Consider the following 17,477-nt stretch of genomic DNA (forward strand, 5'->3'; position numbering starts at 1 on the left):
GTTTATCTTTTTACTTAAATTTTAGTTCTTAAGTAAAGTTTATATTGTATTTAGTTCAGAAATTTATAGTAAAAAACTATTTTTTGTAAGCTTTTCTAATTTTTTCTACAGAGTGTTCAAGACAATCAATACAACAATTGTTAATTAAGGTACAAAGGCACAAAAAATAAAGAATTGAGAACAAAAAGAAATTTGAAAGATATTTCTTTAACACTTTAAAAGAAAATATATCAAAGCTATAGTTACTTTATGTCTAGCAAAAGTTAATTATTATCATAATTCAAATGCTTTTTCAAAGCCTCGCAGTAAAAATTATTAATTTTTTTTAGTTAGTTATAAGTTTTTGCTTGTAAAAAAGTTTAATATATTTTTCTAATAAATTACTTTAAAATTTTGAAAAATTTTTAGGTAGTTTAGTAGATGACGAAGTCAGAAAAAATAACGTCTATTTTATAACAAAAGTATACTAATATCTAAACAGTTGAAACTTTTTTTCTTCTTTTTGTTTGTAAACTTGAACAACTATCAAAAGTTATTAACCGTTCACCTCAAGTCTTCGTTTTTGTATGATCCCCCGGAAAACCAGATATGATTAAGTATCTGTTTGAATTTCAATCTATCTTTAGGGTTTTTTCGCAGCATTCGAGAAAGAAGATCTTTCGCATGTTCGCTAACATCTGAGGGGTACTTGGTTATTTCCCTGTTATGAAAAAAAAAAGTTTTAAGAAAAAGGAAAGAATCTTATTTTTAAACTATATCACTCCATAATTTAAAACTAAATGTTTAAAGAAAAAATAAATGTCGCTGTTTATAAATATTTAAATAAATTTATCAAGAAACTTAACAAAGCCAATAAGTTGAACCAATAAAATAGTTAAAAAAACAATCTAAAAATAATACACTTCAAAATTTCACTTTAAAAATTTCAAAGCACGTTTAAGAAAATTATAATACAACTTTTTAATATTTTTTTATGTTTTAGTTGGGAAACATAGCTATATTAAAAAAACCGTTTTAATTTAAAAGTAGCTAGTTTTTATTGTACGATTAAAACTACAAATTTTTTTTAGTATAAATTTAAAATAGGTTTTCGGTTGTATTTTACTGGTTTATGATAGTTTTTAAAAGTAGTTGAATCAATGTTTAAACCATAGAAAAAAACATGACGCCAGTATTAAACTGAAAAGCATTACAAACAAACCACCAAATAAAACAAACTGCAAGAAAACAACGTTAACCATAAATTGTTTTGAGTAATTACAGCCAATGTCACTACGTTACCCCAGGCTAAAAGGTTTTTCCCATACGTTAAAATGAGTATTGTATTTAAACGATAGAACCCTTTTTACGTCGAAAAAGCTAATTATTGGTAACGTTTATGTACAATAACAATCTTTATTAGTTGTACTTATACATCCCTTTTCTTAAATGTTTAGTAATCAAAGCATGAACTGAATAAGTATGTACTTCATTAATTATGTTTACAAAAGTTTACTTGGGAAATTCTGCTTCGTGACATTAATTGATAATTTACAAGCATTGACGTTTTTTTACACAAAGTTTTATTATATGTACTAAAACTAATGTAAGTGGAAGAAGTGAAATCAAGTTAAACTGTTTAGGATCTTTAAATCAAAAAGCTTAAAAAGACAAAGTTTTAAAATAAGTCAAACTATAACTATGAAAAAACTGTAAAAAAAATTAGGTTTCCTAAAAGTAACTAGCAACGTAATTGCAAAAAATGTTTGTTATACTAAATGTATAAAAGATTTATGAATAGATTTAGTAAACAACTTTAAGACAAGTCAATGAATTTTTGATGAATGTTTAGTATATTTACTACAACTCATGATGCATTTTATTTTGCTACTGTTTAAATGAAAAAATATACAACAAAATATCGATTATAAACATTTAATTATTATTAAATAGTAGTCTAAAGTATAAAAACTACTGAAATATTGTTGAAATCAAATTAGTTCCACTAGAACTTTAGTTGTTAAAGCTGGTATATAATCAACTGAACTTTTTTATTTGTATTGACCTTTAGTGAAGTATGGGCGCGCAAACTTTAATTTATATATATAAATTACATTATTAATTTTGTTAATCTTTTTTTTCTTTGAAGGTCTTAAGTTTAATGATAATATATTTTAAATTTTAATCAAATTTATAAGTTTTTTCCATATAAGATTAATATAATAATTTTAAAAGGTTATTTTAAATGTTTAGTAAAAGTATAACTATACTTTTAAAGTTGTACTTAAAACGTTTCATTTGTTTTTCTTAATAACTTTTCTGTACATAGTTTAGTTTTATATCATAAACCTAAAGTGAGAAAAAATAAGTATCAAACTGTTTTTAGAAAATAAGAATCGAAGAGTTTATAAATCTTGAGTTTATAAGTTGATGATTTTTTTTTTGTATAAATCAAAACATAGTTTAAGTAGTTGCTTTAAAACAGTTCAATTGTAGGATCATTAACAAGTATAAACTATTACATTCTACAACATGTTTTAGTTAATGATTTTGGACAATTACAGCTTGAAAATTGTTAAAAGAAAACCTTTACGAAAAACGTTTTGTCTTTTCACAGACAATTATATACTTCCAAAAAAACTTAAACTAATTGGTTGTAAAAATAAAAAAAATTAAATCCATAAGATAGAACCCTAAAAAGTTATTTTATCAGTTTTTTTATACATTTAATTGCTATATTACTTAATATAAATTTTATTTAATTGTATTATTAAACCTTTGCTTATGCATAGTTGCGTTTTAATAGTGATAAATATTAAAAGAAAAACAAAAAAACAGATTGTTTGAGAAAAAACATACAAACCAAATACCTCCTCCTTAATCTATAAATCTTCGACTTATAATTATATTTTTTTTTTTAAAGTTAAAACAAAATTTGATGCACATTAAAACAATATATAACGTACACTACGAAAAAGATATATTTATTTGTTACCAACGTTGCCTATAAGTTATTTTTTTAAGAACAAGGAATCGCTTTTATATGTTACTAAAAAGACAATTATCCATAGCCATCAATAAAAAAAAATACTAACATATTACCACAGGATGTAGTATCGTGTAAGAGGGTGGAACATTTTTGCTTAAAACTAAAAAGAATTGATTTAAACAGTATAAATGTCAATAAAATTCAGTAACTTTCCACGAAAATAATAAAGAAAATAAATAAATAAATTTTTTATAGCTTTTATCCCATCTAAACTAAATAGTGATTTCTTAATTTTTCTATTAGTAATATTAATTAGTTTTATTTCCCTACGCCTCCCCCTAACAGACTATCAATTTACTTTTATTAGTTTTGTACAAATGTGTTTGTATGTACTAAGTTATCGCCTTTTAAATCAACAAAAAAGTTTAAACTTACTAATGAGTTTTTTATAATTCTAACTTTGTTCAATGTTTTGTTTATGTTTATTTATTTGTGGAGAATAAATGTATTTTATTTATTTTTATATTTCACATTATGTGTCTTATTTAAGTGGCTCAGGTTTTGATGCCTGAGTCTAACATTGCAAAATAAACAAAATAATAATAATAAATCAACGGAACATTAAATCAAATTTATTAATACAAATCTAATGAAGTTCTCTTTTCATAGTTGCTTTATTTAAAATATTTTTACGCCAACTAAAGACGAAAAGAAAAGTATAAAACGATTTATATATTAAATTTTACTAAATATATATTTTTATTTTTTATTCAAGCGGTTGGTTTAAAAAGAACAAAAATTTAAAATCAAAAGTATGAAACTAGTTCTTACATGAAAAACTACCTAAATAAATTTTAAAATAGTACTGGATATATTGAAGTTCTACAATACTTTGTATAAATGAATAAAATGAAAGTATTATACTTTTATTAATTATGTTTCAAAAATTCTATTATGTTAGAAAAATATTTCTTTTTTAATAAAAAAAGCTGTTTAATTTTTTAGAACTTTTACGACTCTTAAGGCCAATAAATACAAGAAAAAAAGGCAAAAAAAGGATAACAGTCTAAAAATTTAAATTAATGTTGTTATAGAGTTAACATTTCTACTTAAATATTTAAATATTATGTTACATACAAAAGGTTCTTTTTCCGGAAGTTTGAGTAATTTAACCTACTTTAATATTATGTTACAAATATAGTATGGTATCTAAAAACTAAATTATTGATATGTATAAGAAAAGTTTAAACAAGTATTCAGCATTAAAACTGATAGTTAAGTCAATTCAACTAAACAGTAGTTCAAAAAATCACTTTGTTTGTAACTCAACTCAACTAAAACTTTGTTGTATAATTAAAAAAACAAACGTTTTCATTAAATTTGTAGTATCATACCACCAGAGTTTGTTTTTTTATTTCGTTTTACAGTATTGAAAACAAAAAATCTACAAGTTTTAAATTATAGTAACTTTATTAGTTTCAAGTTTATAAACAGAAAAAGCATAATAAACTTAAGGTTAACTACTAAACTTCTAATTAAAATAAATCTAGTTATTTTACACAACACACATTTTAAATATGATTTCTTCTTCATGGTAGTGAGCTAACACTTAAGGAATTAAAAAAACATAGGGTTGTTATTTATTTATTTATTAACCACGAGACAAAAAAGTTCTAACTTAATTTAGTCTAAAAAATAGTAAAAAAAATAACACAGTGTATATTAAATGTATACTTATGTATTATAACTAAAATCTTAAAGGTTTAAAAAATAATTTCAGACACACTTCATACCTACTTAGTTATTTATAAATGTCATTAAAAGTTTTTAAAGGTATTTAAAAGACAAGATCGATGAGTTGAAAAATGTTTTTTTAATGATAGATGACCAATAAGTAGCATATAACTTCTCTTTTCTAAAGTTCAATATTAGTACAGCAAGTAAGATATCAGTAAGACTTTTTTTTTAATTTTTCTGTCAAAACTTTAACATGTGAGTTTAATGCGTATTAAGCAATAGAACTATACAAAAAGTTTTTTTGTGTAGTGGCTTTTCTTTTAAAAACAGACCTAAATGTAACAAAAGTAGGAACAAAGAATACAAAGAAGCTATTTCTACTACTACAACTTTAGTAAAAAGTTAAAAGAAAACTTAATTCAAAACTCTGTATAGCGTTTTGTCACAAAGCGACTTACTTTTCAGTGATATCCTTAGGGCTTCTGAAAGGAAGGTGACCACAGATGACCGAGTAGAGTAAAATACCGACGCTCCACACAGTCAACTGGTCTCCGTCGTAACTCTTCTTGACGAACCATTCCGGCGGGTAGTACTCCGGTGTTCCCGCAAATTCTGTATTAAAATAAATTAATTAAAATTGAATATTTAACAGAATATTAAAACACATAAGCTAGAGAACGTTATAAAAAATCTAAACTTATATGAAAGAAATTCAAAAACGTATGAAGTATTTTTTTCTAATTTTAATAAACTTACAGGATATTATTAAACCTTGGTATTACTTCAGGAAAGTAAACAACTAATAGAAAATATTTCTTATAATGTTTTTGATTGAAAGACAGTTCAGTGATAAAAAGTACAAACAGAATTTGTTGTTTTCATCTAAAAACCACATTTTTCATTCTTTAAAAAATCGTAGACATTTTGGTGTAAGCTTCAACAAACTTGTTTTGTAAAAGTGCCAAGCTAAACTAAATCTAAATATAACACTGTCACAAGTTGAAGGCTTTATGTAAAAACGAGGAAACAGCGTAAAAAGTTTTCGCGACATTACTTTCATGTTGCTTAAGTTATGACATCATCCTTGACGTAACTTCGAAAAATCTTAAAGAATTTTTTTACTTTTATAGTTTTTGTCGTCAGCTTTCTTATAAATAATGCTTGTTTTAGTCTTTAATTTACTGATATGTCCAACACTTAAATAAAATGTTGCTCTTTGAATTTTACTAAGAAATTTATAACTTAACCCAAATGCTGAAAAACTTTGAAAATTAACTATATAGTTAACCACATTATGCAAGTTAATTTCTCAATTTTTTTTATTTTCTAAAATGTAAATTGCTTTTAAATTTTACTGTAAAGTAATAAAAATTTAATAATAGAAACAAAAAAACTTTTTTTTTTGAATTATTGAAAGAATATTAACTTTGTTAACTTTTTAGTAACAACCTTCTACAACTTTGAATTCATAAAGGTATTTAATATAAATTTTATGATCCTTTCCAAACTAGGTATTGTTTTATAGTTTTACGTTAATTTTTTATAAGATCATTATCAATTTTTTTTTTTAATTGATGCACTACTTAATTATATAAATGTTATAAATACATTTGAATTTTCTATCTCATATTAAAACTTAAAAAAAAATACAATTTAAAAATTATTTATGTTTGCACATAGTTAATCTATCTTAAAATTTTTGTTAACAAAATTTTAGTTTATTTTTCAATTTTAAAAAGCTTATCAACACAAGCATAAACCTTTGTATGAGTGGCTTCTGACGTAATCACCACATCCGAAGTCAATCAGTGTTACCTCATGAGTTTCAGGATTGAAGAGCATGTTCTCCAGCTTTACATCTCTGTGCAAGACTCCACTGGACTTACAATGTTGAAGCGCTATCATCATCTGTCTCCCTATGTGCCTATATTTTTTTTTACAATAATGTTTAAGGCTTTCGTTTATTTAACATTTTCATTTAAATAATTGTTAATAAAAGAAAGTAAGTAAAATATACATAACTTATTACGAGTAAAACAATTGAACCTTCACTGTTAATTTATAAATAAATAAAAATAATATAAAAATAAATGTTTATAAATTACTTTAAAAGTTTGCATCCAATTGAATCTTTTTAGTGCAATTATTTGTAGCAACAAAGAAATAAGAAAATAATTTAAGTGAAACAATATAGGTGCGGTCAATACAGTTTGTTTTGTTCTTAGAAAATAGTCGTGCTGAAGAACTGCGACTTATATTCATTGTTTAAATGTTATAAAAATGAGTTTCTGTTCTTTACTTTTTATTTGTTTCAGAACAATAATTTCAGCTTATAAATTATTTACCTTACCTGTTTGTACTACATTTTTACTACAAATTTTAAGGCTTTTAAAAGAAGACTTAATAAAAAACTTTGAAAATAAAACTTTTTATGCGATTTGTAAATATTGTTTTAATCTACTTAAAAAACAAAGTTACAATTTGATAAAAAAAATCTTCTTTGAAAAAATCTTCTTTAAAAAATCTTCTTTAAAAAATCTTCTTTAAAACAATCACTAATCGTACAATAAATGACAAAATTTGTAGCAGCACCTGGCCAGGTTTTCTTTCAATCTTCTGTGCTTGCTGACGTAATCGTACAAATCAACAGCCGGATGCGGTCGCACCATGACGATAAGAAACGCTTCAGTAGTTTCGTGCCACTCCAGCACTTCCACCACTCCGCTGCCTCTCACCTTAATAATATTGTTGATGTTTATCAATAAGAATAAAAATCACCTGAAGAGAATTAGCTGGTTAAAAAAAAGAGCCAAACAACATCAAAATGATTAAATAAGTAAATCTTGTTAAGATCGCATTTTGAAGTTTAATAGAGTTCAAATTCACAAAAATTTCGTTGTGTTTAAACACTTTTAGTACATTTATAGCTAATTATAGTTTTTTTTGTGCTTTTTGTTATAAAAAACGTTTTTTGTTAAATTAAGATAGTTTTAAAAACACTCTTGATAATCTGACAAGTTTTTTGGTATAGTGTAACAACAATGGTGTAACACTTTTAGGAGTTTTTAGCCTACTTAGTACGACAACTTTTAGATAAAATAAACTATCACAAACTACAAGTAAATAACTTAAAATTTATTGTTTTAGTAATTTTAGTGTACTACTTTTTTGCTCAAGTAGCAGCAAGCGCTTTCGTAATTCGGCTGGTATAAAACTTATAAACTCAAAATTATACTTACTTAACTAGTAAATTAAAAAAATCGAGAAAAGTATTGTATAGTTATAGTAAAAAGTAGATAAGCTGCATTTCACAAAGCTTATGTTTGATGAAAATTTAAATAAACAAAAATAACACGGTAACGACCCTTTAGGCTAGGATTGAACGTAATTGCGTATTAATTGACAATGTTTTCATTTAAACGAGTTTAACCTCACAAAGTTTGCCATTATATTCAAAAACTTTGTTCTAATTCTTATGAACTTATTTTTTACTAATTTATGAAATAGCTTAGAGTGATTAACTTTGAGGTTTTGAAATTTAAATTATCTTCTAGTAATAAAACTGTCTACTTAAGAAGTTAATGCAAGTTAACAAAGATTTCGAAATATTCTTACACGCGTGCTTTTAAATTATAACTTAATTATAACTGAAAAGAAAAAAATTACATTTAAAATCGTCTTATTATGCAGAAGTTATATTAGTTTTTTTTCTAAAACACCTCTACATATTTTTTATAAAAAAAGTGATATTTAAGTGATTCAGACAAAAATTAATTTTTATTTAGTTTTTAGAATTGTGTAACATTTTTTATGTAAACAAACTTTTAAAGTCATTAAAGTTAAGTTTCGTTTTTGTTTGTTCGTAAGTGGCTTATATTTTTGCACAGCAGAAGTAAGAAATTACCCAGCTCTTGTTTGAGGTAAACTTAATTTGCGGATAAAAGATCAATTTGAACATCTTTGTGCAACTAAACCTCAAAATAAAAATAAAAACACGACCTTGAATTGAACTTTTTGTTTAAATCTCAGTATTGTTTTGTTTTAGGACTTTTTTTTTGTTTAATTTTTTTTTACTATACGCTAAGTTTCACTTTATTTTTAGTTAAAAATTTTTGTTTAAAATTAGAAAAAGTATATTAGCTGAAAGCAATTTTTTTATGTAACTTCACAAAAGTTAAACTTGTATAAAATAAGTAAAATATGCTTTTGTTTGATTAAATAATAAACGTAGTTTTAAGTCTTAAAAAAAGTTAATGTTGTCATAACTAACCAGTTTGAACAGAAAAAAATATACAAAAGCAAAGTTTCAAAGCAGCAAAAGTCATCCAATAAAGCAAAAACTTCAAATATTATTGAGAAAAAAGTAGTATTTTTATTATTGCTTTGAATTTTTTGATGTAATCAGAGAATTCTTATCGTTAAAATTACAGCAATTGTTTATATAGCCTCTAGCTGCAGATACTGCTGGCGTAAACTGATGTTTCAAAAACTTTAAAGTCACACAGAGTTTTCAAACCAATAATGTTTTTTACTATTTCTAAATACGCTTTTACAAAAAAAAACATTTAATTTATGATTAATTAAGTTGTTGATTGAAAGCTTACAGATTGGTAATAAGAAAGAAAATTATTGTTTTAAGTTTAGTTAACTTGTATTGAATAAAATAAGTAATTTTTACTAAAATATTTTTATAATGTGTTTGATATTTTTGATATAAAATTAGTTTTTAACTGATTGAGTTAGAAAGTACTAACAAAAAAAAAATCAATCTTCAATAAAATACTTATATACAACAAAATTACAATAATAAACATTGAGTTTTCAAACTCTTGTATTGTTAAACTAAACTATTATTATTGTATTGAAGTTGTTTAACACAAACAGTAAAATACCAAACTATTTTTTGTCTAAACACAAAAAGCCATTTATTTTTTAAAGCAAATTATATTTGCTTTAACTACAGCTGAACTACAAACCTCGTTTACTTGGCACAGGAGAGTGAGTTCAAGAGGAACAACTTTACCACCCAGCCACCCCCACCTCGATGTTGCGCACTTGCTTATCCGTTTGATCGCCACACGAAGTCCATCCGATCTCCTGTACCCGGCTATAACCTGCGTTTTGAATTTTTAGTATGAAAGAATGTTGTGTAAAATGTTTGTGTTGCTATTAAATAAACAAAAGTGCTATTAATGTGTTTGAAAGCATTTTTAAAAATTAAGGCTTTAACTTTTACTGCACATTGTAAAAAAGTTTAAAAAATAGATAAAAGTCACTTCTCAACATTACCTAAAATGATACGCAAAGTTTATATCTTCTAAAAGTAACTTTTCTTACAACTTTTTAGAACAAAAAGCAATTTATCTTTTTGTTTTCTAAAAATAATCTTGTGGCTGATAATGTTTGTTTGTTCAAACTATTTTTGCACAAACCGCAAAACTATACTATAAGTTTGAGAAATTATATGTTTTTTTTTTGCAAATTAAAAAAAAAACTTTTTTAACGTTTTGATAGATTTTTAGCATTTAAGGTCGATAAGATATACATGACTATTGTTTTACTGAAATTTTGTAAACTATAAACTAATTTCATTTATGTAATTATGATCATGATTTGTATACACTCGTTTTACTGATCAGTCTAACTTACTTATCTACCTAACTTAAATTATCTAATAAAAGCTTGTATCTACACACAGCAGTTTTCACAGTGAGCATCAATTTATCGATTTTAAAGTATATACAAGCGGGCTCAAGTAAGAAGATTCAACACAGAACTTTCATGCACTTTTCCTCTCAATTTGTTTTATTGGCAGTCGCTTGTTTACGCCTATTATTTTTTGAGATCGTTTTTGCAATTCATTGGAAGCTTCAACTGATGTGACAAGTCTATTATTTTGTTCGTGTCTTCCTTATAGCATCAACACATATAAGTTTTTCATTTATTTAATATTTATTTGTTGCGGCAATATCATAAATTGAAATAAGTTTTTAAATGTATTTCATAAAAAAATACTTGGCCTTAAAGTAATTTTTGCAGCAGTTTCCAACAGATGGTATCGTTATAGAAAAGTAAAAATACTCCATGAATATTTGTTTTTACAGTTTGTTAAACCTTATTTAAAAAGTTTAGTTTAAGTTTAAACAAAAAAAAACAAAGTATTGTTTTTAAGAGTGGAGAGCTCACATAAAAATACGCAAAATTATTTGACAGTAAAGAATTTCTTCTGTTGCTGAAAAAATGTTCATTTCCTTTTATATGTTGCCTATTTTATCAAATTAAATTAAATGCTACCTTCATCTAACAACGTTAGATTGTGTTTTTTAACTTTAGCCATACAACTTTCAAACAGTTTTTTATACAAATTGCTCTAACTTGTAAACACGCTTACATTACGTAGGACAATTATATCGCAGCCTTATACAGTAATTATGGCAGAAAAAATGACAAACAGTTACCTTGTTTTTAAGGATGTTAATGTTATATAAAAAACTATTTTTGTACCTCAATAAATCATTCTGATAAAATTAACAACAAAGTTATTTTAGTATAACACTTCATACTTTTAGTTTAAATATCAAAGCACAATTTTTTTTAAGATTCACGTGATCTTAAGTACAACGAAGTACAACAAGGTTCTCATCTTTAATTTTATTTTTTCTATGATACTGAATAAAAAAAAAGTAATATTAAAGCGTTTATATAGCGTTGATAAACGACGAAAAAAAAATTATTGAGCAATTAAAACAAAAAAGTAACTTTTTAACTTTATATAAATAGATTTCTATACTTGCTGCTATTAAAACGAAAGTACTGCGTTTGATTTTGGTTTAAACTTGTTAAAAAGTTTATTTTAAAAAGCAATGTAGTTAGTGTACTTATATATTAAATTTTAAAGTAGACAAAAAGCTAAGGTTATTTTTTTATTTCTAACTACTTAGTAAACATGTTGATCTTACGCTTATAATAAAATTATGGATGCATTTTTGCTATTCTATTGTTGTTATTAGTAAAGTATTCAGCAAATGTACGTATCAAAGTTTAAATATTTTGTTTTAAAAAGTCTAAGTTTTAAGTATTATTTATCTCAATCTAAGTATGTAACTTTCTTAGTATGACTACTATTTTAAGACTTTAAATTTTTTGACGTAAAAAGCGAGTCAGCTTATATTTAAATATTAACTTTTTAAATAATTTTTTGCTTCCGTTGGTCAGGATTAAAATAAAAATAACATTATTTTAACCACAATTATTAAATTTGCGGTCAGTTTTCAATTCACATTGTACTATTTAAACTCGAAAAATAGTATATTTGTCGTAACCTACCAACACAAGGCACCTGCCGTTGCCATAACAATTTTATACCATGCCACAAATCCAATCTTGGAAATAATCTCAAACACCCAGTTTAGTTTGTTTCAATAAAACGTAGGAATTTCTAATAAAAAGTAGTTGCCAGAAACAATGGACCATTGATCGCTTTTAGACACCTTCGTTAGATTTATCGACGACATATGTTTATCCGAGCGACCACCGATAAAGTTGGTATTACCAAATGCATACGTGTTCCAAAGTATAAATATTTTACAGTTCAATTACACGTTGACAAAACTGTTTTTTTCAGAAGAAAAAAAGTTCCGAGAAGTCATAAATTTTTTATAGAGCATTAAAACACAAATAGTTTAAAACGAAAGTAAGGTTTTATTCTTTTTGATGAGCGTTTTATATTTAAAAAACTTTGTAAGTTATTTAACGTTTTAAAACAAAGACATTGTAAAATTTATAATAGTGTTAACACTTTAATATGTTAGCAAATTACATTAATAATTTTTTTCTTTAATATATAAAAAATCTCTCTCAACTCTTTTAAAAAACAAAAGTCAACAGATTCATAGATTTTTCTTTTGTTATATAAACGAAACATCTTTGAATCTATTGTTTATATAAATTTTGATTGATTCTAATGTTATGAAGTTAATGATTTTTTAAGGCTTACAGATGATGCTGTTCGTAAAACTTAGTTTCTAACTTTACAAATTTATACATCTATATAACAAAGAGTACAATTGCACTTAAGTTAAATAATTCGCGAATCAACGCTGTGTTTGAAAAACTTCGTAAAAAATATCTTAATCACAACTAATACATTTAGAACGCATTTAAACATTTTAAAACTCATCACAAATTGATAATTCGAGTTATGCTAAGTTTTCATATCTGCAAACATACAGGCCCTTGCAAGGTTAACTCGCTCGCAAACCGCTGTTCGAAGTGATTTCTCGTGTCACGGGTTCAGGGGTGAAATTCGTAGCTCGCTGTGTATCGATTTTGCAGCGGTTAGCGACGAAGTACAAGTGAAGCTGGCTCAATTAAACAAAGACAAAGCTTCGATTGCTTTTAGTGCTGCCAAAACAAGCTTGTATACTTTAGGAAAATGTCAATAAATGTCATTAAAAATTCAGTTTAAACTGAAGCTTTTTAAATAGTTAAATCTTGTTTGAAACAACTAATTTTTTGTTCGTTTATATATGTTTGGACGTAATTTACTATAGATTAGTTGTAGTTTTTGTGAATCGTAAACAATTGAAAAACCTAGACTACATATTTATTTGTATACAAAAGTTTTGAAATGTCTTGTTAGTAAGTCCAAAAGTTAGGAATGAATAACTCGTTTTTATTTATAAGTTTGTAAACAATAGACTTTAGTGAGTGTTATCGGTCTATTTTAACCTATAATGACAGTGTTTGTAAGAACTAATGTTTTTAACTTATAAGTTAATGGTATATACAATTATATGCAGTACAAATTTATCTCAAGTTTAATTAATCATTAAACATTTTCCAATATCTAAAAAATCTATTTAAGCAAACTTTAAGTATTTTTTTTCGATTTCATTTGTTTTTAAGAAGTTTTTAATATTCCTTTTGCTAGTTATAAATACTTTAAAACAATTTAAATTTAAAGTTTAAAGCTTACACTGATTTCAATTAAAGTTTGCTTTTACTTAATTAAAACAAAATTTCATTAAAGAAAACTATATTACAACTAAGGCTGTATAGTTTTCTTTAAAATAGAAAGGTATATAAACGAACAATCGATAGAATAAGAATTTAATTTATTTAAATATTAGTCTCCCACTTCTTATGAGGATTACTTTTTTTTACGATATAAAGCTTCAAAACTTTGCGACGTACACAAACAAGAAAATTTTCAACTTACTGTTTTTCGCGCAGTAGGGAAAAGGCTAAAGAATAATTAATAAATTAATTTAGCTAAGTGTTAAAAACCAGCACTTCACATATTAATACGTTTAATAAAACAGGCAAAGTATCGAACATTTAGAGAGCCGGGAGCGAACGTTTATTGAATTTTTTTTATAGCAGATTATCTATAACAGCTTGATTTTATCAATTTAATAATTTAATTTAGGCAAATGATTTCGTTCACTCAAACTACTTTACACTTGATGAATTTATACCGATATGTTTTAAAAAGCAATTTTTAAATTAAGTTAAGATTAAACTGGCAAGGTTACAAATTTTGATGTTATCTAACAACAGTTAATTAGGTTTACTGATAGTTTTATGGCTCAGTATTCTAATGATAAAAATCTAATATTATAGGCTACTTCAGAATAAAAAGTAACTATATTTTTTCTTAGTTTGTTTATATACATTTACTGAAACCTTAAGTTGTTTTGTTTCTCTTAGCTTTTGATAACAAAGTTAGGTTATAAAGTTATTCAAGCATACTTTTTCATTTTATAAATAAACAAATATTTGCATACATGCTAAAAACAGCTCTAATACTTTAGTTTCGATTTTTTTTTTCATATGTTGCTTGTAAAGCTTGAAACAATTTTAAGATTTATAAAATGTTACCAAGTTTTCATGGTGTGCTTAAACTTTAATGTCAGTAAAGTATAAAATATCCGCATAAAATTGTTGAGCCTAAAATTGTTTCATTTTAATCTTAATTCAAGATTTTATACGAACTTTTACAACGAACACACATTGCAGATTAAAAAAAACTTAGTTTAATCTTTAATTAAAGTTTTTTAAACAATTTTTTCCAACAGTTTAAATTTTTCTATTTAATATAAAAAAAATATAACACTACCTACCGTTCCGTTTTGTGTGTCAGATAGGACGTTGTGAAGCGAATAAAGATCCCTTATCGTCATGCGACTCCCGTCTTTCCTAGTTTGAACGTTTCTATTCCGACTCTTCCCGACAAACCTCTTCTTTTCCAACTTTGTCGGAGGTACGACCATTTTTCTTCCTTCGTTCGCATTGCTGTCGGCAACTGCGTCTCGATCGCCAGGCTTCCTCGAGACGACCACCAACTGGTGATGCTGCCACTTCGAATGGCACTCTTCGTCTTCCGCCTTCGCGCTCATCCTAGACGGCCGCTCCTTCCTCGGGCCGAGCCGATGAATTCCCTTCTGCGCATCCTTTGGCTTTTTGTTGAAACGGGACATTCTTTTGTTTTCCGTCGACGCTAGGCGTCTATTTGCCTGTAAATTAGAGGATTTAGACTTGTACTTTTGGTTTTTGAGAGCGGTGTCTTCCTGATCAGAGTCGGATCTCAACGCCGCTTGCTTTAATCTTGGCTTCCAGTCTTTGTTTGTAGCCGAACATTCGCTGCCCTCGGAATTGGTCACGCACGTGTAAGATTGGTATGACGAGTGGGAGGTCGCTTCCGATGATATGTTGCTGGAGGAGGTCGACGCGGAAGGACAGCTGTTCTCGTAACTGCCCACTTGCAGCCACTTGTTGTGAGCCGAGGGTTCCTTCGGCTGGTGCGTCGCAGTTGTGAAGTAAACCGGATCTGCTTTGCTTGCTTTCGCTCGGTTTTTCGCGTTGCTTTCTAGCTCGGCGAAGATCTTTGTCATTTTGAAGTTGTTTTCTTTTGTCGGCTGCCACGCCGTGTTCTTTTTAGTTACTTTCTTTTCTTCTTTGATAACCGGATGGCTTTTTTCGGCAATAGGTTTTACATCACCGCTATGGTAATCATTCCATTTACGCGCTGTTTCTTTGTTTATTTTGTCGATATTTGTAGATGCATTTATCTTGTCGAGACGTTTATCTTTTGTCACAGTTTTTTTTTTGTTTTTCTTTTCTTTTACAGGCGAATAACCATGAGGTTTTTTAAGCTTGGGAGACGATCGAGGAAAGCCTTCGTCGGATGAAGTTAATTTTCGATCACTTTTGAAATTAAACTTGTTTGATGACATCGTGTTGTCTTCTTCTAAGGACTTCTGCTTTTCATAACCTTTCTGCATGTCTTCATTTCTAACTTCTTTTATTACTCTTCTTGGGTTTTTATTAGAACTTTCTTTGTGATGACGATTTTTTCTGGTAGTTCGATCACGACCGTTACTTTTTGCGGACTTTTTATAGCTAGTTTTGCCAATTTGAATGTGAGGGGGTGCGTTCACCATTATAACGCTGTGATTCGCTGCGTCTTCGTTTTTGCTCGCAGGCGTCTTTTTGCTACCGGTCACGCAATTATTGTTGTTGCTGCTGTTGCCGTGATTGACGACATCTCCGCTGTACTTTGCCGGGGATTTTTTTCGACAGCGAGCTTGCTGGTACCGATGGCTCGGACGTCCGATGACGGCTCCGCCGTTCGCAGCAAAAAAGCATTCGTTCATGCTAGCTTTGCTATGCTTAGTACTACTTAAACTAACTTTTATTCCAGTAGTGATGTCTTCAAAGATTCGGTTTCTCGTATACAGTTTATCTTTACTTCTGTACTTGTTGTTTCTTGAATTTCTTTCAAAGTCAATCTTTTTATCATTTAGACTTCTTTTAAGCCTTTTATTAAGCTTCGATGTTTTCTTTCTACCAAAACTCGGACTAATCTTTACACTGCTAACTGACTGTCCTTTTTCAGTATCAAACAAATCAGTTTTAGCCTTGTCAAGCTTGGTGGTGCTGCTAAACGAATAAAGTCTGGTTTGCAATTCAACAGCTAACTCTTTATCGCGGAACGTTTCGGCGAAATTGTCGTTCGTGACTTTGCATCTGTTTTTTCGTTCATCTCGCGCGTTGCCGTTTTCTCGCCGCCTTTTTCCCTTTTTTCTTGCTTTGTCGCCGACTGTCGAGCAGCTACTGACGACAGTGACGCTTTGCAGCTGCTCAGTGCTGTCACCTACTGACAAGTGAGGAAGCTTTGCCACCGTGGCAGGACCGAAATCGGGCAGCGACTTGAAATCTCTTTGCGAAATAGTTTTGTTGGAAACTGTTTTTCTCGGTTCACTGCTGGTTTTCAGGGAGTTTTCTATTTTCGACATGTTCAAAGCTTTTTAACAGTTTGCGCATCCTGTTTGTATATTTTTAAAACTTTTAAAAGTATATTTTGCATGAAATGATCTTTTAAAATAAAGTATACTATAAATTATGAAGCATGAAGTATATTTAACAAGTTATTATACATTTATTGCTTTTTGAAAAAAGCTTAAAAAGTTATTAAAAGCTTGTTGTAAAAGGTCAAATATAAGTTTGTAACTAAATAGTAGTTTACCCATTAATTAGCGTACAATATAATTTAGAAAATTTTTATTGATGTCTTTAAAATTCTAGACTTAATTATCTTAAACTGCTTAAACTATTTACTTACTTGATATGATAATAATATATTGTAAAAAGGTAGTAATTTAACTTAACTAGGTCGATTATTATTTTTCTTGTAATTATCACAATACAAAAAAAATGACACTAAACTTCGGTTTTTTAAATATTTCAATTGTTATAAATATTAATAGTT

The 17,477-nt window shown here is 27.2% G+C and overlaps 1 protein-coding gene across 1 annotated transcript; it reads right to left on the reverse strand.

The window, feature by feature from the left end:
• Positions 1–543: 543 nt before the first annotated feature.
• Positions 544–17,004, reverse strand: LOC145842948 (uncharacterized). The gene is made up of 6 exons (XM_082950422.1): positions 14,830–17,004; positions 9,682–9,819; positions 7,298–7,440; positions 6,466–6,629; positions 5,164–5,317; positions 544–700 (listed from the first exon to the last, which is right to left on the reverse strand). Exons 1-6 carry the CDS (start codon positions 17,002–17,004, stop codon positions 544–546), a joined length of 2,931 nt encoding a protein of 976 aa, XP_082806548.1.
• Between the last annotated feature and the right edge of the window lie 473 nt (positions 17,005–17,477).

Source organism: Thalia democratica, chromosome 8, assembly GCF_965202585.1.
Source record: "Thalia democratica chromosome 8, ktThaDemo2.hap1.1, whole genome shotgun sequence".
Lineage (NCBI taxonomy): Eukaryota > Metazoa > Chordata > Thaliacea > Salpida > Salpidae > Thalia > Thalia democratica.

Bases quoted from the DNA above. Each gene is read 5' to 3' on its own strand.
- LOC145842948 (XM_082950422.1), bottom strand. From the start codon at position 17,004: ATGTCGAAAATAGAAAACTCCCTGAAAACCAGCAGTGAACCGAGAAAA. The intron at 6,630-7,297 runs GTGCTGCTACAA...AAAAAAATATAG, and splicing joins TTGAAAGAAAACCTGGCCAG to GCACATAGGGAGACAGATGA. The intron at 5,318-6,465 runs GTTTATGCTTGT...ATTTTAATACAG, and splicing joins CAGAAGCCACTCATACAAAG to AATTTGCGGGAACACCGGAG.